General features: G+C 41.8%; 1 protein-coding gene across 1 annotated transcript in view; it reads right to left on the bottom strand.

Moving 5' to 3' along the window:
* Nucleotides 1-20,775, bottom strand: part of NRXN3 (neurexin 3) — a gene marked incomplete in the record, with an annotated part of 200,881 nt that overhangs the window by 21,284 nt on the left and 158,822 nt on the right. Inside the window, 4 exon segments of the mRNA XM_072427916.1 lie at nt 289-370; nt 13,395-13,699; nt 16,024-16,104; nt 18,564-18,641. Coding sequence (XP_072284017.1) covers nt 289-370; nt 13,395-13,699; nt 16,024-16,104; nt 18,564-18,641 — 546 coding nt within the window.

Below are 20,775 nucleotides of genomic sequence, written 5' to 3'. Positions count from 1 at the left end.
AGTTTCAGTAAGAAAAGCAGTGAACAAAATGTGTTTATGGCAGCTCCAAAAAAAATGTAAATCTAATTGTTCCCATAATCCCCTGAAGAGGAGCGAGCCGCGTCCTGCTATCCCACATGGGTCATTGTTAGTACTCCGCTCCATGTAACCCTCGGTTAGAGCTTGTCAGATCCAGAAATTCCCTACTCATATATTACACATGGCAAGAGCATGCACCTTAGGAAAAATGAAACTCTATTATTAGAATAATAAAAGTTATCAAGCAGAAAGTACACTGACCTGACGTACCTGTGCCAGTTTCACATTCTGCAGCATCTTCATCATCACTGCCAATAGAACATTCTGCCGATGACACAATATCGTCTGTGGGCTACGGGGACAAAACAAAGAAGGGTTGAATTAGATGTAAATCCCAACTCAATAACATTCAGTTTGCTTAGTGCACTGTATTTCATCAAGAATCAAAAAAAAAAAAAACATAAAATCTGCGTTTTCCATCAGTTGATACATCTCATTGCTTCTTTCTTTTTGCAGTCACTTCCTCTCTACTTACACTCCAGTGATAGCTAAAAAGATTACCAATGACCACACTGAGCCTTATGATCATTTATTGATTGGGGTTATTAAAAAATACAATTCCAATAAAACGTTATACGTGATCAGTTTCACTTCTGTTTCTCCCTACTTCCCCCTCACAGTAGCTTGGCACTATATCCTAGCATGCCCACTTTCTTAAGCATATGCATTCAGATAGACCCCCTTCAAAATTAGCCCCCCCCCATCTGATCCCGTTTAACTGTCAGACAGCCGGTGATTCATGGTGGCTGATGAGTCCGGCTGGTGGTGCAGGAAAAGGTCTCAGTTCCCACCTGCCTCCTCCCAGCTGAAGTGTGTTCTTGTAGGACAAGCATTCACCCCGAAGGTAATCGCTTTATATAAATGTGCATTAACGAGGCCAGCTGCAATTACCACTTTAGCGGCTGCTTGTAATATAAGAAGAAAAACATCTCTTTTACTGTTCACATTATGGCATTAACTGCTCCTCCGGTCTCGGCGTTATTAGTCTGCATTCACTGTTAATTCCCTAGAAGAATATCACAGCGATGCCTTGGCTGCTCTTTATCCGAGCACATAGCCAAATGCAAGCTGCGTTAATCAGTCACTCACTGCTAGAACGGCCACGCAGAGCACTAATCAGTCAGCCTCTGCAAAACATGAACCAAGTGTACCCTGCAATAACCAAGCAGACATATAATAACCAACCATACTCTATACAAAAACCAGCCACATTCTGGACCAACCAGCTACAATCTGCGATAACCAACTACCCCCTGAATAATTTGCCACCCCTGCGAAAACCAACTATATCCCGCATAATATGCCACCCTGCGATAGCCAACTACACCCTGCATAATATGCCACCCTGCGATCACCAACTATATCCTGCATAATATGCCACTCTGAGATAGCTACCTATACCAAGCATATTATGCCACCCTGCGATAATTAATCGCGCTCTATTATATAATATGCCACCCTGCTATAGTCAACTACACCTCGCATAATCTGCCACCCTGCGATACCCAACTACACCTGGCAAATAATGTGACCCTGCGTTAGCCAACTATCCTGCATAATATGCCACCCTGCGATCACCAACTATATCCTGCATAATATGCCACTCTGAGATAGCTACCTATACCAAGCATATTATGCCACCCTGCGATAATTAATCGCGCTCTATTATATAATATGCCACCCTGCTATAGTCAACTACACCTCGCATAATCTGCCACCCTGCGATACCCAACTACACCTGGCAAATAATGTGACCCTGCGTTAGCCAACTATCCTGCATAATATGCCATCCTGCCATACCCAACTACACCCAGCATAATTTGCCACCCTGCAATACCCAACTACACCTGGCATATAATGCCACCCTGCGATGACCAACTATATCCTGCATAATATGCCATCCTGCGATAGCCAACAACACCTTGTATAATATGCCACCCTGCGATACCCAACTACACCCAGCATATGCCACCCTGCGATAGCCAACTACACCCAGCATAATATGTCACCCTGCGATACCCAACTACACCCCACATTTAACGCCACCATGTGATACCCAACTACACCCAGCATTTATGGCCACCCTGTGATACCCAACTACACCCGGCATATAATGCCACCCTGCAATCCCTAACTACACCCCGCATATTATGCCACTCTGCGATAACCCACTATACTATGTGATATCCTGCCACCCCCTAGAACAACTGACACTTTGTGATAACCTGCATATTGGATCAATCAACTGTACTCTAAAACCAACTTATCAAGAACAACCAATTGCATTTTCCTTCTCCTAGAACTAACCACATTCTACAATAAATGTAGGCGAATGGCAGCACCTGTATTGTGACCAAACTCTTCAGTAACCATCCAAAAAAAGCTGGGTGGTTACTGAAAAGTGCCGGTGCGCCCAGCTGAAAGGGGCAGGGGGCAACACTGCTCTAGAAGAATACCCGTCTATACTCCATGATAACGCAGAAGATTCAGTAGTGACCATGTGCTTGAAAAATACCCAGCTGCAGACTGAATAAACTTGTGAATGACACGCGCTGTACTCCAAGGTTTCCAGTTGCTTTCTGTGAATAGAACGGTGTATCTAATAATTGTGAACTCAATAGGGATCCAATGCATGGAGTATTTGCACTGGTAGTGAGAGACGTCAGGAAACGAGGTGACCTCCAGACCCCTAGCCTTTCATTCTGCTCTGGCAGTTATTACACGCAATCTAAATGACACATATGATGTATAGCCTGCAATAGAGTTGGATAATATACTTATCATGGGAGCAGAGATGTCCCAGAGCTCTGTCACTGCTGTAAATAAACAAGAATCCCCATTAACCCTGAACATCTAGCATCTGACACACACCACACAAACTCCATGCTGACCCTGGGGTGTAATATCTCTGCACCAACACTCCAGTGTCATGTACTTTCTAGAACAAATTTTATATCTTCTTCTGTGACCTAAAGGACACAACATTCATATTTTGTTGCTGAATGTTTTCTGACCTGCCATATGCCGCTCTAATACTCAGACCAGATTCCGTACAAGCATTTCACAACAAAACAATTCTGCATACCTGTTTATGTCTACAAATATTTACCCAGCACCACCTGCTGTCTGACAGATTTTCCCTTCTTTATCACGCGTTTCTGCAGAAGATTTCCAAGTAATCGCAAACTAAACTGAACCAGTTGTTTTCTTTTTTGGAACCTGATGAAAAAAAATTACCTAAGGTTCAGTCCCTTGCGTCTGTCAGACGTTTCCCCCGGGGGTGGAATACTGTTCTGCACATCTGCAGAAATAGGAAAGCATCTGCTGCTCCCCGCAGTCATCTTTTTATCTCTCTGCCCAAGCTAGGAAAACCAACTCCACAACCCTCCCTTCACTTTTAAACATAAACTCCTGCCTTACATGATATAGATAGATATATATCTAACACACACTTGTAGATCACCCTCTCCTGTGCTGAAAGCAATTAGTCAAATTTCCCTGCACACTGTTAGTTTCATACAACAAGCATTAGAAGCTGCAACAGGCGTCTTCAGCTAATCTCATTTTCTGTATGATGGTCTATAAGACAATTCAACCCACTCCTCCCCTCCTGGGTCTCCCCTTTCAGCCAAATGAAGTTAGTTCATGAATAAATATGTACTTACAGTGTGTGAGAAATAAAAAGACACGACCCTCCTATAAATTCTATACTATGTATTTGAGCTGTGTGATGTCTGGCAATAGTATACATGTTACTTTTATATGTATTTGGTAACTTTCAGAAGTAAAAACGTCTGTATTTGAGCTGTATTTGCCAAAAAGCCCTTTCTTTTTTTCTATCCTCTACATGTTGTAAAGTTATTCTAGGGCTGGCATTTGATTTTTATTTTGAACTTTATTGGAGAATCTGAGCTTTAGTAATCCCTCTGTTCTAACATTGTAGATTCACCTCATCATTTGCATCATAAGCTTACTAAAAAAAAATATTTGGATTTTACAATTTTTCTGGTGGAAAATTCTGCTTCATATAGAACTCATTTTAGTTGGACAATGTTCCTTGACTTTATTTGCCATCATCATCATTATTTATGGGTGATTATTATGGTGTGTTCAGACCTTTGTTGGATCTCTGTGCTGTGGACTTTGTATTAATCTTTAACATAGCTTATGTCTTTGTGCAGTAGTGAATCTGCTTGTGTTATTGCGCAGTAGTGAATCTGCTTGGGTCATTGTGCAGAAGTGAATCTGCTTGGGTTCACTATTCATTTTAGAGACAACCCTAAACCAAAGGTGATTTACATATTTCCTGACATATATTACTTGTTCCCCTTACCTCAAGATACAATAAGCCTTCTCTGTGCAGGGGTATTGATAGCAATATATGGAATGTTTATCATGCTGCAGGTTAAAGTTAAGCATCTGGGATCGGCAAGGAATTAGCTGCATTATGAGAGGCTCGTAATGTGTCCTGGGCTCTGGCAGAAGGAGCCATCTCTCATTTTAATGCAGCGTGCGAGCAGCCAGAAGTTATCAGCAGCCCTCCTGAAAGCGGCAGATAAATCTGAACCTCCCAGGCCTGGTGTCAGGGGCTGATTTGTGTTCTGTCAGCGGTGACTTATGTCTTCTTTAATTCACTCTCTCGCCATTCACTCCTTCGTTAAGTTTTATCCTCCTCGCGTTTTTATAGAGAATACACAAAGGAGGCTCGATTAGCCGTAACTCACGCGGGGTGCAGGGAAAGAGCTCATTATAATCTAGGTGGATCAGAGCAAGGATTGAATGGATGAGACATTCTCCCTGTACACCAGTCAATATTACGGCATTTTATTCTCATTATTGGAATATGTCTGACCATAATATGTCCACAGTGGCCTTCTACGGTTACTTGGAGCAACCTGAATCTTTGCTGTCGCCAGTCCAAAAAAAAAAATTGTGGCACTCAGACAGTTCTCCTTATACCAAAGAGACTAGAATGGAGCTCCATATCCAGGCTGAGTGCCCAAAATAAGGTTCATGGTACAGTATGCCGGCACATTTCAGGAAACAAAGAGCCCTTTCTTCATCAGGGCCTAAAATATAATAATGAGAATGGATTTTAGACTTGTAATGGAGAAAATAAAATTGAAGTGCGAATAGCAATGTTACACAGCAACTGATTACAGATTTTTTTTTATATGTCTCATGAAGCCAAACCTGAAAGATTCCAATACATTACATGATGGTAGAAGATCCTAGTACCTTGCAGGGATAGAAATTATTTCATGCTGCAAGATTTCTGCCAGTCCGGTCTAAATGAAATGTGGAAAATTCACCGATCTGGCAAGACATGGCGGAATTTATCTGGTTTCTGCACCTGTAAACACGCAGCGAGTAAAGACAACCGTGGGGGCTCAACAATTGCCTGGAAAATAGAACAACACTGGATAATATTGTGGTCAGTTCCAGTAAAATATCCCACAGTGTGTATGCCATGTAAGAATTCTGATTTTACCGGACAAAAGGATCATACATATAACCCGTGCATTATACTACATAGTCATGCCAGCATGTGTTCAGTACAGTCATTGACAGAAAACGCGCACTTCTCTGTGCCATGGCATGTAATAAATATACATAGAGCTGGCACGAGGCTCAATATTCTCAGATCAAAGAATGTTGAACGCTGAGGAAACAGGATTAAGAGTTTTGTTGAGAAATGTTTTCACTCAGACAGAGGCCTCTGTTAGATGTGATGCTAATAATGTTTTACACTGCAGCTCTAATATCTGGGAACAACTTTCCTTTTACTAAAATGTGGCTGCAGAATAACGATGGTATTCAGAGACTGGAAACATTTATGAAGGGTTCTGGAATAACCAGAGAAAGAATATGCAGGACCTCCATGTACCAGAATGTTTGGTGTAAGAAGATACAAAATGTTGAGTCTTGCGTCCTGAGTGTACACAACTTCAACTTTTTTTCACCCACAATGCACCTGGTATGCAGAGTCTATAAACATGTCAATATTTGTCTTTCCAGCACACTTGTGCTGCTTCTCCCTGTCCAAACTTGAGCTCTGCTCTAAAGTATTGTATTTAAGTAACCATTGCAGCATGAGAATATTACGGGTGAAGTACCAATGCGGTCTGGGAGTATTACGAATGAGATAACACTGCAGTATATGATATTATATGTATGAAGGTGAGATTACCCCGCAGCAGCCCAGGCAGGGATATACACAGCAGTGATGTATTGCAGGAAGAGAAGGCCCGCAGCGTACAGATGATGGTCTAGTGACAAGTGCGCCTTCTTCTATCTCCCTGTCTATCTCCAGCTCACACAGAACCTCCGACAGATAAGGAGTGTTATTACAATGCTGAAAATTGTGCTGTTATTTATCCCCTGACACCATGCCGTTCCAGCACACGGCCGGTCACATCCCCTAAGAGAACTTCGCATCCACCGATAACTGCATTATCAGTAAACTCCCAGAGAACTGGTATTAGCCCCGCAGTACACGCTCAGACACGGCACAACTATCAGGGGTATCCTACAAAAATAATCTAACTTATTCTGTACTGATTATTATCATTTAAAACAAATTAGTTTTTAGATTTATGGATCCTAGAACTCACCATCTCACAATAATGCTGCCCATTTGTTGTCCCCTCAACCCCCACAATGCCTTGCAGATTGCTGCAAAACCACTAGCCCCCTACAGCGCTCCCAAACCTGATGCAGACCCCATTCCCCACAGCACCCCCTAGCCTGTTGTCAACCCTCTATTTCCCACAGCTCCTCGCAGAGTCCTCCGGCCCTTTGCACTGTCTCTCAATATTTTTCCTCTCATTTCTTTCTCTTACTGATCACTGTCAATGGGTCATTCTTCTCTCTATTCACCATTGACACACAAGCATTTTTTCTTCCTAATACTCACCAATACTGATCTATTTCTTCCTAACATTGATACAAATGACCATCTGGACTTCGGCTTCAGACTTCCTCTTCAGACACTAAATGCCACATTACTCACTAAAGCTACAAAGCTGGGCTGAGTTTATATTTTACACTGACAATTATATTAATATTATTCAGTTTTCTTCAAACCATAAAAAGTGTGCTGCGTGATCATTGATTTCTAACGTGCTATTCGGGTAGCTCTCCACCTCACCATTTTTGGTTGCCCCTGCTTTAAAGGTTTCCTGAAAGCCTCTTAGAGTTTCCCATGTAAAATGCTCCTCAATCTGCTGTTTGCAGGCTACAGGGAGACGTTTCTCCCAGCAGCAGATCATAGCATAACCTTCATCTTCTCCTCCAGGACGGTGGTGGGTTAGTGCAGCTATAATAACACCGATCCATATCACTTCCGGCCTCTTCCTGCACCAAATCTACCACCGGCTTCATTCTCAGCAGCATCCATCACCTGTGGCTGGGCAGAGACTGATAACACGTTATCTGCAGGATTTACCCAGCTGTGTAAGCAAGGTCACCTCTGTAAGAACTATAGGTAGCACTGCAGCCTAAAAACTGGCATAACAGCCGAAATGTGTCCTGGTATAGAGCACGATGTGCAGTGTAATGAGGGGAAAGCACCGATTCCATGTGCAGAATTCTCAACCAATTTCTTCAACATAAACTGGAACCGGCCCTACACCATGGCCAAACTCATATTAATGCAAAGGCCTATGAGAGCAAACATGCTGCATGCAATGGCCAGTCCAAAGTCCAGAGTCTGACCATTTACCAACAACCAACTAACCGGTTACAATGCAGCAAATGTCGTACTTAGAAAACACAGCAGAAAGATTTGGGATATATCAAGAAATCTATCTGTGTAAAGGATTCTTTACTGTAAACCTGTGAAAGTGCAGAACAAATTCCAGCTACGTCCAACATCAAATTTTAAGGGAAAAAAAAGATAATTTAAGAAATGGTTAAAATATGTCATGTTATATTTGAGGGCTTTGTCCCGTTGCAGACAAGAGACACAACAGGTGAGAAGTGAGAGGAATCCCATTAGGACAATTTTGGATTTCTATTTAACTTTCAGCGCTGGTAATAACTGTTACCAAATCTAGTATCTCTCCAGCAAGGACAAAAGCAAAAATGACAACTTGTTAGGGGTTCTAAACCCTACAAGTGTAAAAACAAATTGGTTTAGGGATGCAGCAACCTTTCCTGCACTCAGCAATACACTACATCCCAAACCATGGCCCCTGATGTCTCCAGCCTCATACTACAACTGAACCACTGCAAGGGAAACCCAATACAAGCTCAGCCTTCTCTGTGACCTGCAAGATTCCACTGCGTGAACAAAACTATTACTGGAAATTGTGATAAAGCTTCTTCCTGCTTTCGGCTCATAATTAAGATGTGATTTTCAGGCTCCATTCCAGTCCCTTGTAGACGGTGTCACCTTGTGATATCAGCCTGTTTACTGTCTGCAGATAAGAATGTTTTCATGCCATGCTTCAGATGGAAGGAAGGTGTAGTCTGGGAATATGGAAAGGATGAATTCGGGCTCATCACTTTTTATATTACAAGAAAACTATCAGGCTGAGGTCCATGCATCTTCCCCCTTTCCTAAAAATGCTTTAGTGGTTTCTCACCCTAGCCTCTGCTGGTTGTATTCTTCTACAGGTACTTTTATTTATTAAAATGTGTAAACCCAAAATCTACCGTATCTATCGTACGCATACACCATTTCAGGTATAAATCTTCATAAACCTATGCATACAGCCTCTTTAATATTGACATACCCTAAGAGATGGTACCTGAAGTATTGTTATCTGTCATACGAGCACTGATTATCGATTGATTATTCTCAGTGTGAGGGGTCCCCAGGAGAATGTATGGGACTATATCCTGGCACAGTCCTCCACCGTCCGCAGCTCCTGAATGAAGACGCTGACTATCATCTGCTCTTCAGCAAGCGGATGAACCCAGGAATTATGACTTTAATATCGCAGAAGATGAGGCTGTTTGTTTTGTGAAGACACAGGGCACGGCGAGCAAAACCTCACAATGAGCAGCCCTTAAATACTTTATTAAATCAACTGGCACGTTGGAAGTCTTTGTCCACATATAGAGCCAGGAGAATCATTCCTAAACCTGGAAAAGATGAGAGCTGCTAATATAGGGAGGACAGTGCAGACTTTCCACAGCTCGGACACAGAGGAGCTTAGAACCTGCAGAAGACACGTGAGCCCTGAAGGAGATAGGAACTTTTCTCTTTACTAAAGAGACTGGGAAAGGCAGCAGCTACAGAGGGTGAAAGAAGCCTTCTAAGCATGAATGCCCCTTCTCTGCATATATACAGAATCCAGAAATGCCAGTCCATGACCTGCAGAGGGTGATTAAGACCTACAGAGAAGAAGATGTAATCTAATACATGTACATATACGGAGACTAGAAAAGGAAATCTGTGACTTGTGAAGATATAGAAGTAGACTCTAGAGAGTCATCCTTAGCCTTGCAGAAAATAGGAACAAAGTCTATTTATATGTACCGAGACCAGCAGCTGCATTCTTTGATCTGCAATGGATATAAAATTGAGCCCTACTGAGGGACAAGAGGCTAAACCCCCCTGGAAGAAATAGAAACTCAGTCCCTTTACTGTTCCTATAAAGAGAGAAAAGGCATTCTGTAACCTGCAGAGGATAGAAGCTTAGGCCCTACAGAAAGTAGGAGAGGCATTCTGAGCCCTAGAGGGGAAAGGAACGCAGACCATTCTCTGTATAGTACATCAGGCAAGATATACAGAGCATAGCAGAGACATTTTTATACCAGCAGACCAGGAGAGTTGAGAAAATTCTCTGGCTATAAACATAGGTGATGTTTGGCATTTGCCAGTGTGAGATATTATAAATATACATAGCTATATAATGCAGGTTTCCAAAAGGCTTTTACAATGAAGAAAAAGCACCTAACTCTTCAGGCAACACCTTGATTTGCTCTTTTCTGTTAAAAGTGATACATGATTATAGGATGCATACTCTTACAACCGTCAACATAGAACCAAATGTAACCTCGTACAGCAACCAACTTTCGATCGATTTTCTGCCCGGGGCAATGAGCAGAGAGTGTCACTTCCACTTCCTGCAAATGAGGGGGAAAGCTTCCATTTGTCATTAGGCATGACTTTTGAAAGACATTTACAGATATAGAAGAATGAAGTTGGCAGCACAAATTCTGTTGAGCCAATTGATTTTGTAATTCTACAAACTGATTATATGATCTATGGGAACTGATTTAGTTTAGAGAATCGATTGCTGTTGGCAGCGACATGCATATGTCAATATCTCCCAAAAACGCTTTCATGTCACCAGCTGATATTTTACCCTATACTGAGCAGTTTGGTGTCCCTTATAAATATTGTATAGTGTACTCAGCAGTTAGTGAATGATCGATAATGGAAATTCTGGAGCTTTAAACATGTGTGGCATCATCACACAAAGAAGCAGCAATCAGCCATTTCTCAACAAGCATACACAGCATAGTAATATTGTGTGGTTGTTAGCCACTGGTGTCATCAAGGAATGTATAAGGTTCAGCATAAAGACTTGTATGAAATGTCATGTCATGACTAAATTCGCCACACCGGCCTGAATTATGTGTTATATATTTATACAACTCTGCACTACTCATTCACAACAGTCAAGCACCTATAGAAAAACAATAGATTGTTCCTATGCATCAAGCTTTTTATTACATTTTGGATGGCCTCACACAACGACATGTGTGGCACCAATTCTGGTGCAAGAGCCAGCACACGCTGGGCCCCCTGATCGCAACATTTTGGCCTGCAGTGCGTTCAGGACATGTATACTTTTTTACTGACACAAAGGAGAAAGCCCCCCTTTTATCTTCCCAACCTTGGGTTCAGACATGGAAGGGTCCAGGGCTAATAAGACAAAGCATATTTTTAGCACACATGGGCATCATGCTGCGTTTAAAAGGGGAAGTAGTTACCGACAGAACATAACGAGTCCGTCATCAATAACCCTGGAGGAAGAGACTCTCCTGACATAGATGTGTTTTATTTAATCTTGCACTCTGAAAGACTCGCACTAGAAGTCAATTACAGGCTCTCCTAGCCGGCTTTATTGAACACAGAGAGGAACTGGCGGAGAGCAGTCTGCTGGAGCACAGAGTATAAATCTGACTTTTAATTGAATAAGAGTAATTATAGCAGAGCTGGGATACAGAGCATTTGCAGGTGTTGCGTGATGCAGGATGAATGCAAGTCAGATCTAGATTTGCTGTGCTCCGTCTCATTTTGCTAAACGGCCTTATAAACCATGATCTGACTACCAATGTTCTGTGCAGCCCCACCAAGATCACCACTGACCAACACTGACAAGCTCCCTAATCATCCATCTAGTTTCCAATATTCCACATGGCCCCATCAACCCTATTTTACTAATAGCATTCCACTCCCAACACTCTGCACACCCCCAGCAACTCCTACTAACATCAACACTATGTACAACCCTACTGACCTCAAAGCTCTGCTGGCCCCTCCAATTTAACTATTCCGAATTCCACACAGCCCTGCTAAAACCACTTTTAGCTCCAAATTTTCTACCCAGCTTTGTTAACCTTAATCTGGTTCTAGGTACTTCATATGGCTCATTTGATCTTGACCCTTATCTACGGTATATCCAACAATCTATCTGGCAAACCCATCTCTCATCCAATGCTTTGCTGCCCTAATGGTGCTCATCCAGCTCCAAATAATCTGCTGCTCTCTACAACCACAATGTGGTTTCCAACAATCTTAGCCGCCCTATCGATACCATCATAATCGGAACAGCCCCCAATTTTGTTACCAAAGCTCTGCCAAGCTCAACAGACCTCCAATTGGCTGCTATAACCCAGGTCTGTCTCTCAGCCTGGCCCCTTTGACCACCATGTTGATGCCAACACACTGTCCAGCCCTATTCCCACCATATGGCTCACTGACCCCAGTCCACTGCCAATACTTTGCACTGTCGCATGAATGCCTGTATTGCTTTGAATGATCCTACATGCCTGGAGCACAATGTTCTGCTCCTAGAACAGTCTTGTCATGTATTACCCCAATTATGTGCAAACTAATGTGATGGAAGTATCTGTTTGTAAAGTATGACAGAATAAAATGTTCTGCACAACGCAGCTATGGCATTATTACAAAGATGATCACCGTTATTTACAGAAGTAATACAGAATATTTAGTACTGTTTTCATGAATTAGCCGCTAGCTCTTATGTAACTTTATAGCGCTGCACGGAAATGTGACACTGATTTAATGCCAATATTTACACAGCTACATCACAGACACCCCGTGTTTCAGTCTGCTTTAATGTGCATCTTGACAAATATGCTCTGCTCTTTAATATCAGAGTGTCTGAAACAGATTTCCTCTGAAATGCTGAAAATAGAATGAATATTCACTTCCTAATACCCCACGGGCCTTCCAAGCCCAAAGCCTTACCATGAATATAGATATTTCGTACTACAAAGTGAAACAACGTGACTAGAGCATCCTACAGAGCCTGCCAGACTGTACACATCTGGTGCGCTGATTAATTTACATTTAACTTCTGAAATGACAAATCTCTACAGAATAGAAGTGTCTGAAAGAAGATTACGGTCTTCTACAACACGGCCTAATTAAATGCTCTCTTTCATGTGTATCGTGCAGAAAAAAATGGACACAAGAATCTGATTGGTTGGTGCCCACAACGCAGATGGCTTATATCAGACACATTTATAGGTGAGGCTTACTCACATGTTCTGCGCTAGTAACAATTGAGGTTCCGGTATCTCCCACTGTTGTATGCATTCAGTCCAAACATTGGAACCGCAAGCCACTCTCCATGAGACAACTGACCTTTATTGATGAAGTAACAACAGAGCCACTCCACCCATGTCAACCCTTTGATCCGTTTCACCCCGGACTACCCTATATTATATATCAGTAGGATATAAGTAGAACGTATATGAGTCGTGTGGTGAGAGGTCACTGCCTAACCTTTCATTAGGAATTTCTACCAACCAGGCACACATTGTTTTTGAGACTAAAAGCAGGACATTTGATGTTGAAAGGTTGGTAACACTAAGAAACCAAAATATTTTAGAATACTAATTACCAGGCAAATTATACAATACAAAATGGACAAAATGAGAAACACCACTGTATGGCGAGATACCAAACCCAGAGCTGTAATGGCTGTGGGCTGCCCCACTTGAGAGCCCTTTCAATGGCAAACCCTAAGCAAAGCTTCCAGTGGTCATTTTGTAGCTGCGTTATAATTTACAAAAAGAACAAAGAGTGAAGCCCATCTGGCACTTACCATGGATCCTGGGGACGACCGGTTCCTTCTCGTGGTGGTGGTGGCCAACGTTGTTGTGGTCTCCATTATAGTGGTGGACAGTTCTGGTGGCATAGAAGTGGTTGGTGTTGTCCCGATAGATGGAACCTCCCCCACCAGCCTTACACTACCACTGATATTGATGTGAGGGTTATGCTCGGCAGCCATGTTCAGAACTTTTAGGCCATTGTAATAGATGCCCGAAAGCTGTCCTTGGAATGGCCTTCCCCTGTCCTTTCCACCAATGGCTATTTGGGCTTGGGTGTTGAAGATTGTCAGTGGCCGTCCTAGAGAGAAGAAAGGAGAATTAGGCAACTTGTGTTTGTTTCACCCACATAAACAGACTTTTACCTTTTCCACCCATATTTGTTGTGTCTCAGAAAATCGACATCCATCAAACACAACAATATAGTGGATAATTCCATTATTCTGTGATGTATTTCCAGAACTTTGCTGGAGAGATAAACACAAACTTGTATTTACAGAAAATCTAAATTGTTATGTTATATCACAGATGATATATATATAAGGTTGCTGTTTTACCCGCCAAAGGATTGATATTTCTCTATCCAGTCCGGGTAAAGAACAGCAAAAGAAGAATCATGTCATCCCTCTGCCTATTTCTCTCCTCCGGTCACTATTTTTCTTGTCAGTACATTTTCATACAACAGACCTGACTGGCTCCTAGTCCTAGCCTTGTCTTCTCCCAACAAGTTGATGCTGTATAGGGGATTCCAAGAAGCCAAAACCAAGTCCAATTGAGATACTTACATTGGTTCCATTTGATGTAAACCCATCTTTTTTCTGTTTAGTTTTGGATAAAGGTTCGGCAACATATACGCATTATGATGATGTATTAAAGAAAACGAGTCTATCTGACTGGCATTCAGCTTTAAATATAGTTTCCCCTTCTTCATCCTCCCCACAATATCAGAAATGCCACAACCCAACTCTGAAAAACTCCCCTGAAGGACAAACTGTTTAAGTTTATCATAGAAATAGGACAAACATGAGGAAGAATACTGTGATTACATATTAAAATTGAATTTGGGTTTTGCAGGTAACGTGTCATTAAAGCCAATAGATGCCATTAATCTCGGCGCTCTCATTAGGCCACTTTCCCCTAAGAACGCAGCCGGCCATTAAACATGTCGCTGCAGTCACTTTGCTGCGCTCCTCTGAGGTATTGACCCCTTAATCATGTTGCTGACATTAGTACACCTCGCTCCTAGGAAACATCTAGAAGTCATTTACTCCGCGCCGCTGTCTGTAAACTTGATAACACTTCGGCCAAGATTCATTAACAGATCATGCATCACACAGACTCTGATCGATAGCTTGCATTGACCTCCGCGTGCCCAGCACCTGCACACAGCCAAATACGCTTTATGTTATCGCTCCTTGCTGCCGCTTTAACCTGGAGACATTTGGCACTTCAGGGAAAAATATGACAGGAAGTGGAAAGGAAAGAAATCAAAGAGTAAAATGATAAAACAATTAAGCTAATAAACAAGATAAGACACAGGAAAGAGTAATAAATAGAATGCTCGGCCTCTGCTACCATGGTGCTGTCCTGTGGAAGAAGACTCCTGTTACTGTGGTAATTACTGTGGTAATGCCAGTTGGTTGTGACCTGAAGGACAAACTGAAGAATCTCTGGAGATTGCTAATAATAGTTACTCCTGAAGATTCCTCATTCACCTGCCATACAATGTTATTCTTGATACCTTTAAACACTAACACAAAAAGAAAGGGGAATGCTGACATTTGCACTCTGTTGGTAAATGTAAATCAGTGGGATCAAAAGCAGTGAGCCGATGTATAATCCGCCAATATTTACCCTGATCAGTCTGTGTTTGTTACACTTTTAGTATCCTGGAGAAAAATTGCTGCATATACTTGAGATAACGAGTAAGAAAACTATTCTCAGTTTCTGCCAGGTCTGCTACATTTTTATTTGCGTTCCTGACGTTATACAGACACTTACTGCTGAACAAAATCACAGATTTTGTAGAATTTTTGTCTGCTCATGGTTATCGGTCTGATGATTCCAACATTGCTCATTCTGCACTAGAAACATTAAAACTGGAACCTGGTTGCTGTGAACATTACAGAGGTTTTCTCTTGGCTTTGTTAACCTGATTCTTTGTCAGCCCATTCTTTACAGATGCTCTGATTGGGGCGATTATTGAGGGTCACTACCACCCAAATCATTTCCTTGGTCTACATACGGCATTTTGACACAGAAGTTACATTTAGACTTACTCCAAATACACATACACACAACATTTCCTATATGGTCACCTTGCATGTTTGATGCTTATGGGCAGGAACTATTCATTATGGAATTCATATATTCTATATCTCAGCAAAGACCGTAAATTCATGCAGACTGAAATGACAAAAAAAACCATACTAGGCCTTGAAAGATCTACGATGAGGACTGAGCTCTGTGCTGTATCTATGTGCACAAAAAATCTGGTCCCCGTGGCTAAGATGTGACTACTGGTCAGCAGCCACCTACAGCACAAACAATCAGCTTTAGTCATTCAAAACTTTAAAGCAGCAACCCCCAAGATTCCACCGTGAGAATACATCATGTTCTTGGTACCTTTTGCCACGCCAGTTCCCACTCTCTTGAACTCAGGATTCAGAAGTCTTGTGCCATCTTCCATTCCTGAGATACTGAGCCCTGAAAGACAGGGACCCCCGGTTTGGATAAAAATCATCTGCTGCCAAATTTCCGGAGGAAATCTCAGCCATCCTCCTACCACGGGCGATGTTTGGAAAATGCAGAGGTTCAGTCAGCAAACGTTGCTTGCAAATGAGAAATGCAGTGTAGATGGGATTGCTGCTTTAAATGGGTAATGGGGTCCTGTCCACCAGCAGTGATTGGCAGGCAGCGTTCCGCAGCACAGTGATGGCTCAGTAACACTGTACTGGGGTCTTGTGGCTTGAGGCAATGTGAATAATATCATAGAAGGCTGGGTCAGTAATATACAGCACAGACACTTTACTAGGATCACAATTGCAGGACATAATGCGGTGTGAGGAAATTCAACTTACTACTATTTGGTTATTTCATGAAAATGGAGAAACCATTTTAAACTGTAGCAGTTAGATGCATACAGATTCATGTACCTAGAATATAGCGGAACAATGTGTCAGTGTTTTGTGGCAACCGGATGCTTCCTTGCCTTTTCTATTGTAATGAAATGGTTCTCTTCTGATGACACAGACACTTTACATCATTCAGTTTGTAAGGATTTAATACATTAAGTGACTGATGCTGTATATTGATCCTGGCTCTGTTGTTGGAGAACTCAGCCAAGCCTGCTCATTGCCTCCATTTGCCACAAGTATAAAAATGAAGGGATATGTGAATCATTTAAAGAAACAAGATTCGGGTCATCCTCTGCCAGCCATTTCTGCCCATAGCAAAGCATTGTGGGAGGAGGACAGTGCCTGTGTGCAAATCAACATGACGGCGGGGTGCTTCTCTTTCCTGTTATAGGGAGGTCACATGACGTTCAGGCAATGAACTTCCATTTGGTGGACGGTGAAATGAGAATAGAACAGAACCAGCTCTGAACATTACCACATCTACTCACAATTCCTCATTTATTACGATTTTGTCCTATAAACTCCCTGATGAAAATACAGAGCGGTGGAAATGCCTCAATAGAAATAACTGACAGCTACACTGTGTGCAAGAAATACACTTGACTGAAGAAGTAAATTCAGAGCTGGCCTGTCCTCTGCAGACTCATGCAAACCGGTTTGGAAAGACAGAAAAAAAGGCGTTTACATAGGCCATGCTTGTTCCTTTGGGAGCAGACCCAGCAACAGCTGATACAATACAAGAATTGTTGGACCCTCAAAACCTGTGCTCCCCAGAAAGCCAAATCTGAAAATGGTCCGTAAACCAATCTTTTTTTGGGTCCTAATTACAACTTGGGGTCCAAAAGTGGAGCATCCCTTGCCTTTAGCTATAAGGACATATTGCTATTCTTAGCTGCCCATCAGGAACAACTGGTAACCTTTGGCCTGGGGAAAAGGAGTTGCAACAGTGATTATTGGTTGTTACTAAAGCACATTGTTTTTTGGAATTCACTTCACCTCTTTCAGCATCAGATTCTTTTGTGGCTTGATTTAGCCAAATGGTATAAAAATTTACAAAGGAAATTATAATACCCTGGCATGTCAATGACGGAGCGCCCTACTCTTATCAATGTCTGCATGGTGACGTATCTCCACTCAGGGCCACCAGCTCAACATATTTTATCTGTATAGACCCTAGGGGGTAAAATACCCCGCTATTCCAGACCTATTCTTTCTTCCTGCCCACCACTACACTTTTGTACCCTACCAGCTCCCTGTAGAATATCTTCACCTATCTAGAGACAGACAGACACAGACAACACACACAGGTTTCTGTAGAATTTTATCAACAGCTTAATGGTGACATTTCCCAACGCCTCTTGGAGCTGTCTTTTCAGAGACAGTAATAATAAACCCGTTAATAATTCAGCACAAGATGGATGATCAGATGCGGCATCTGCACAGCCTCTCTGTGAAGGAATCTTAGGTATCATGCATCAACCACCATTAAACACCAGCATATCAATGGAAGACAAGTCCATGCTACAACCATAAACACCCGCACCGTTTCCTGATACGGTGTTAAAGGGACATAGCTGGCAGGCCAAACCGTGATTGGCTGAAAGTTTAAGTTCTGCGCCTTTTTCTAACTGGTCTGTTGATTTGCTGCTTATGAGCAGGCTCAGTGCTGGAAATTAATTATCCCGCAGTTAACTTTGTAACTGACATTTATTCCTCTATAATGAAATTGCTGGGTTATGAGCCTGTTTTGTAGATTTATGGTGATTCATTTAAATGATGCTCCTCGATGACTATCCAATAAATGTTACTTTAATCAGCATTTAAACTCCCCGTTAAATATTGCAACCACATTACCTTCTGGAAAGTATTTAGGTTTATTATCGGCGGCAGATTTTAAGAAGCCACTTATATAGTCCCTTTAACTGTTATTTTAAGAATTACGCCTGCGGATGAAAATTGGGTATCATTCCATGAAAAGCATGCAACGGAGCGGGGACATGCATGAAACACAGCCAGTTACGAAGTTACCTTTATCCTGCTGACCGTCATCCGGATTCCGGGGCAATTTATAGGACAGTTTCGGTTTTTGGTGAAGTTCTGTGTTCCCTTGAGGTTTAAAAGACAGTGTTAATAAGAGTCAGACAACAATCTGCTTTATATGGATCTCTGTATTATCTGATAATACATTTATAGCAGTTTTCCATGAGTTATCTTTTTATAAATATATGTCAAGCAGCTTGCAGCATTTATTGATTGTTAATGTACAGGTTTATTTTTTGATTTATTCACTGAAAAAATTCACTTATTAGAAACAAAATTTTTATACACAAGTAATAATAAAACTGTACATGTATATGAAGGTATTGAATGCATTAAGTAATCTTAGGAAGTATTATGGGTGAATAGGTTTAATGTATTGGGTTAAACATAGATCTATAATCTACTGATTAAAAAATAGCAGACTTGATTGACTACTTGCTTTTTTTCATGTTGGTTTTCTATCTTTTTTTGCATGTTGAGGCTTATTGGGGCTAATTGGGGTACCTTGACCCACATTGCATCAAAGTTGCAAAATATGCACAAATATTATTACATACACTCAATCGCAGGAGACACTATGGTGTATTCCACAAATAGATTCTTCCTTCATGTCACTGGAAGCATGCAACAAAATATTGGATCATTTGAAATCGGCAACTACATTTTTCTGGATGTTTATGATTTCCTGAGTAAATTCCTAAGGAGAACCTGCCCAATTTAGAACTTTTGCAGTGTTCTCCCAAGAATTTTTTAAGCTGGGTAGGAAGAAGCTGTCAGTGGGTGGTGGCGCCTGTATTGTGACCCAGCTATTCAGTAACCACCCAAAAAGAGTCAGGTGATTACTGATAAATGCCATGTGGTGCACCCAGGCAAAAAAGGGGCTGGGAAGAACTACAAGGTTTTCAGTCCAGTCCAGAATATAATATAACATCATCCCCCTATGTCTATAACCTACATTGGGACCTCATCAAGCTACCTCCATCATGACACTAGATGTTTTTTTATTTCCCATCTTCACTACACCACCTGCATAACATCACTGCAGGTTCAACTCATTCTATGGAACGATCTTGGAAACAGAGGAAGACCTTATATTTGAATGACCGAGCAGATATGCAAGAGTCACTGGAGACATCTGTCTATCCATTCTGAAAATATTAATGATTCCTGGGTAGTTATCAAAAAGGGAGCCTCAAAATCAGAGTGTTACCCATAATCCTTTCAAGCAACTATGTCCACAACTTCTTGAAGAATCGTTTTTTGTAAAATCTGATGCATATTAGGCATACAAAATCACTAATAACTCAAATGGGAAATCATCTTTTTAATGGGCCTTCTGTGTGTAGCCTGAGCCCCATCTCTTAATTTACCTGATCACTGCTAAATCCACTCCTAATTCACCAAACTACAGATGGATTTCCCAGGGCTCCCCCGGTCACCTTACTAGACTAACAGGAGACAAGGGCAATTGTTTGTGAGCTGCCTTCATCCCCCAGGAATTTCCACAAAACGATGTTCTGACAGACGCATGCAAGTCACTGTCAAAGTCACTTAGAAAGAAAGCTGCAAAAAAGCCGACCTTACTGCAGGGAAGGGACGATGACTGACAGCCGGGAGAATGACTTGACGCACCACATACTGATCTTACGGAGGACAATTCCTCCTCTTGTCTGGGAGCAACAAACTTCACACTGACAGCTGGAATTATATATGAAAACTTCAGCTAAATGGTGCCATAGTGAGTAGTCAGATCTAAAGAATTCAGAGCCTCAACTGCATTGCAAAGTGGATGAAGGCCCTGGGAGTACAGAAAATCCCCCAAACACATCAGACACCGTAAAACGTTGGGATTTAGGATTTGCTGCACTTTCTGTAGTGATAGAGCTACCACGTCAACAATGTGCTTATCTTATATTATGAAGCCAACTTCCCACTAATATTTGTCCCCTTGTTACTTTAACAGACATAAAACATACCTGCACTATACTGTACATGGGACAGTATTATAGTTATAAGTGGCATCACCCCTGCCGTTTTAGATCTCTTTAGGATTCAGGGGGTGAGGTTACCTTTCCATGGTTTTTGTTCACCCTGGACTATTAGATTCTCCCACCCATCTAGGGGCACCTGTTGTATTGTGTAAATGTGAGCGCAGCAGGGCCCATTGTAATGGTTGTATCTGGTAATGTAGTAGCCTAAA

This window comes from Pyxicephalus adspersus, chromosome 12 (genome assembly GCF_032062135.1).
Source record: "Pyxicephalus adspersus chromosome 12, UCB_Pads_2.0, whole genome shotgun sequence".
Classification (NCBI taxonomy): domain Eukaryota; kingdom Metazoa; phylum Chordata; class Amphibia; order Anura; family Pyxicephalidae; genus Pyxicephalus; species Pyxicephalus adspersus.
This window is presented reverse-complemented; position numbering and strand designations above follow the sequence as displayed.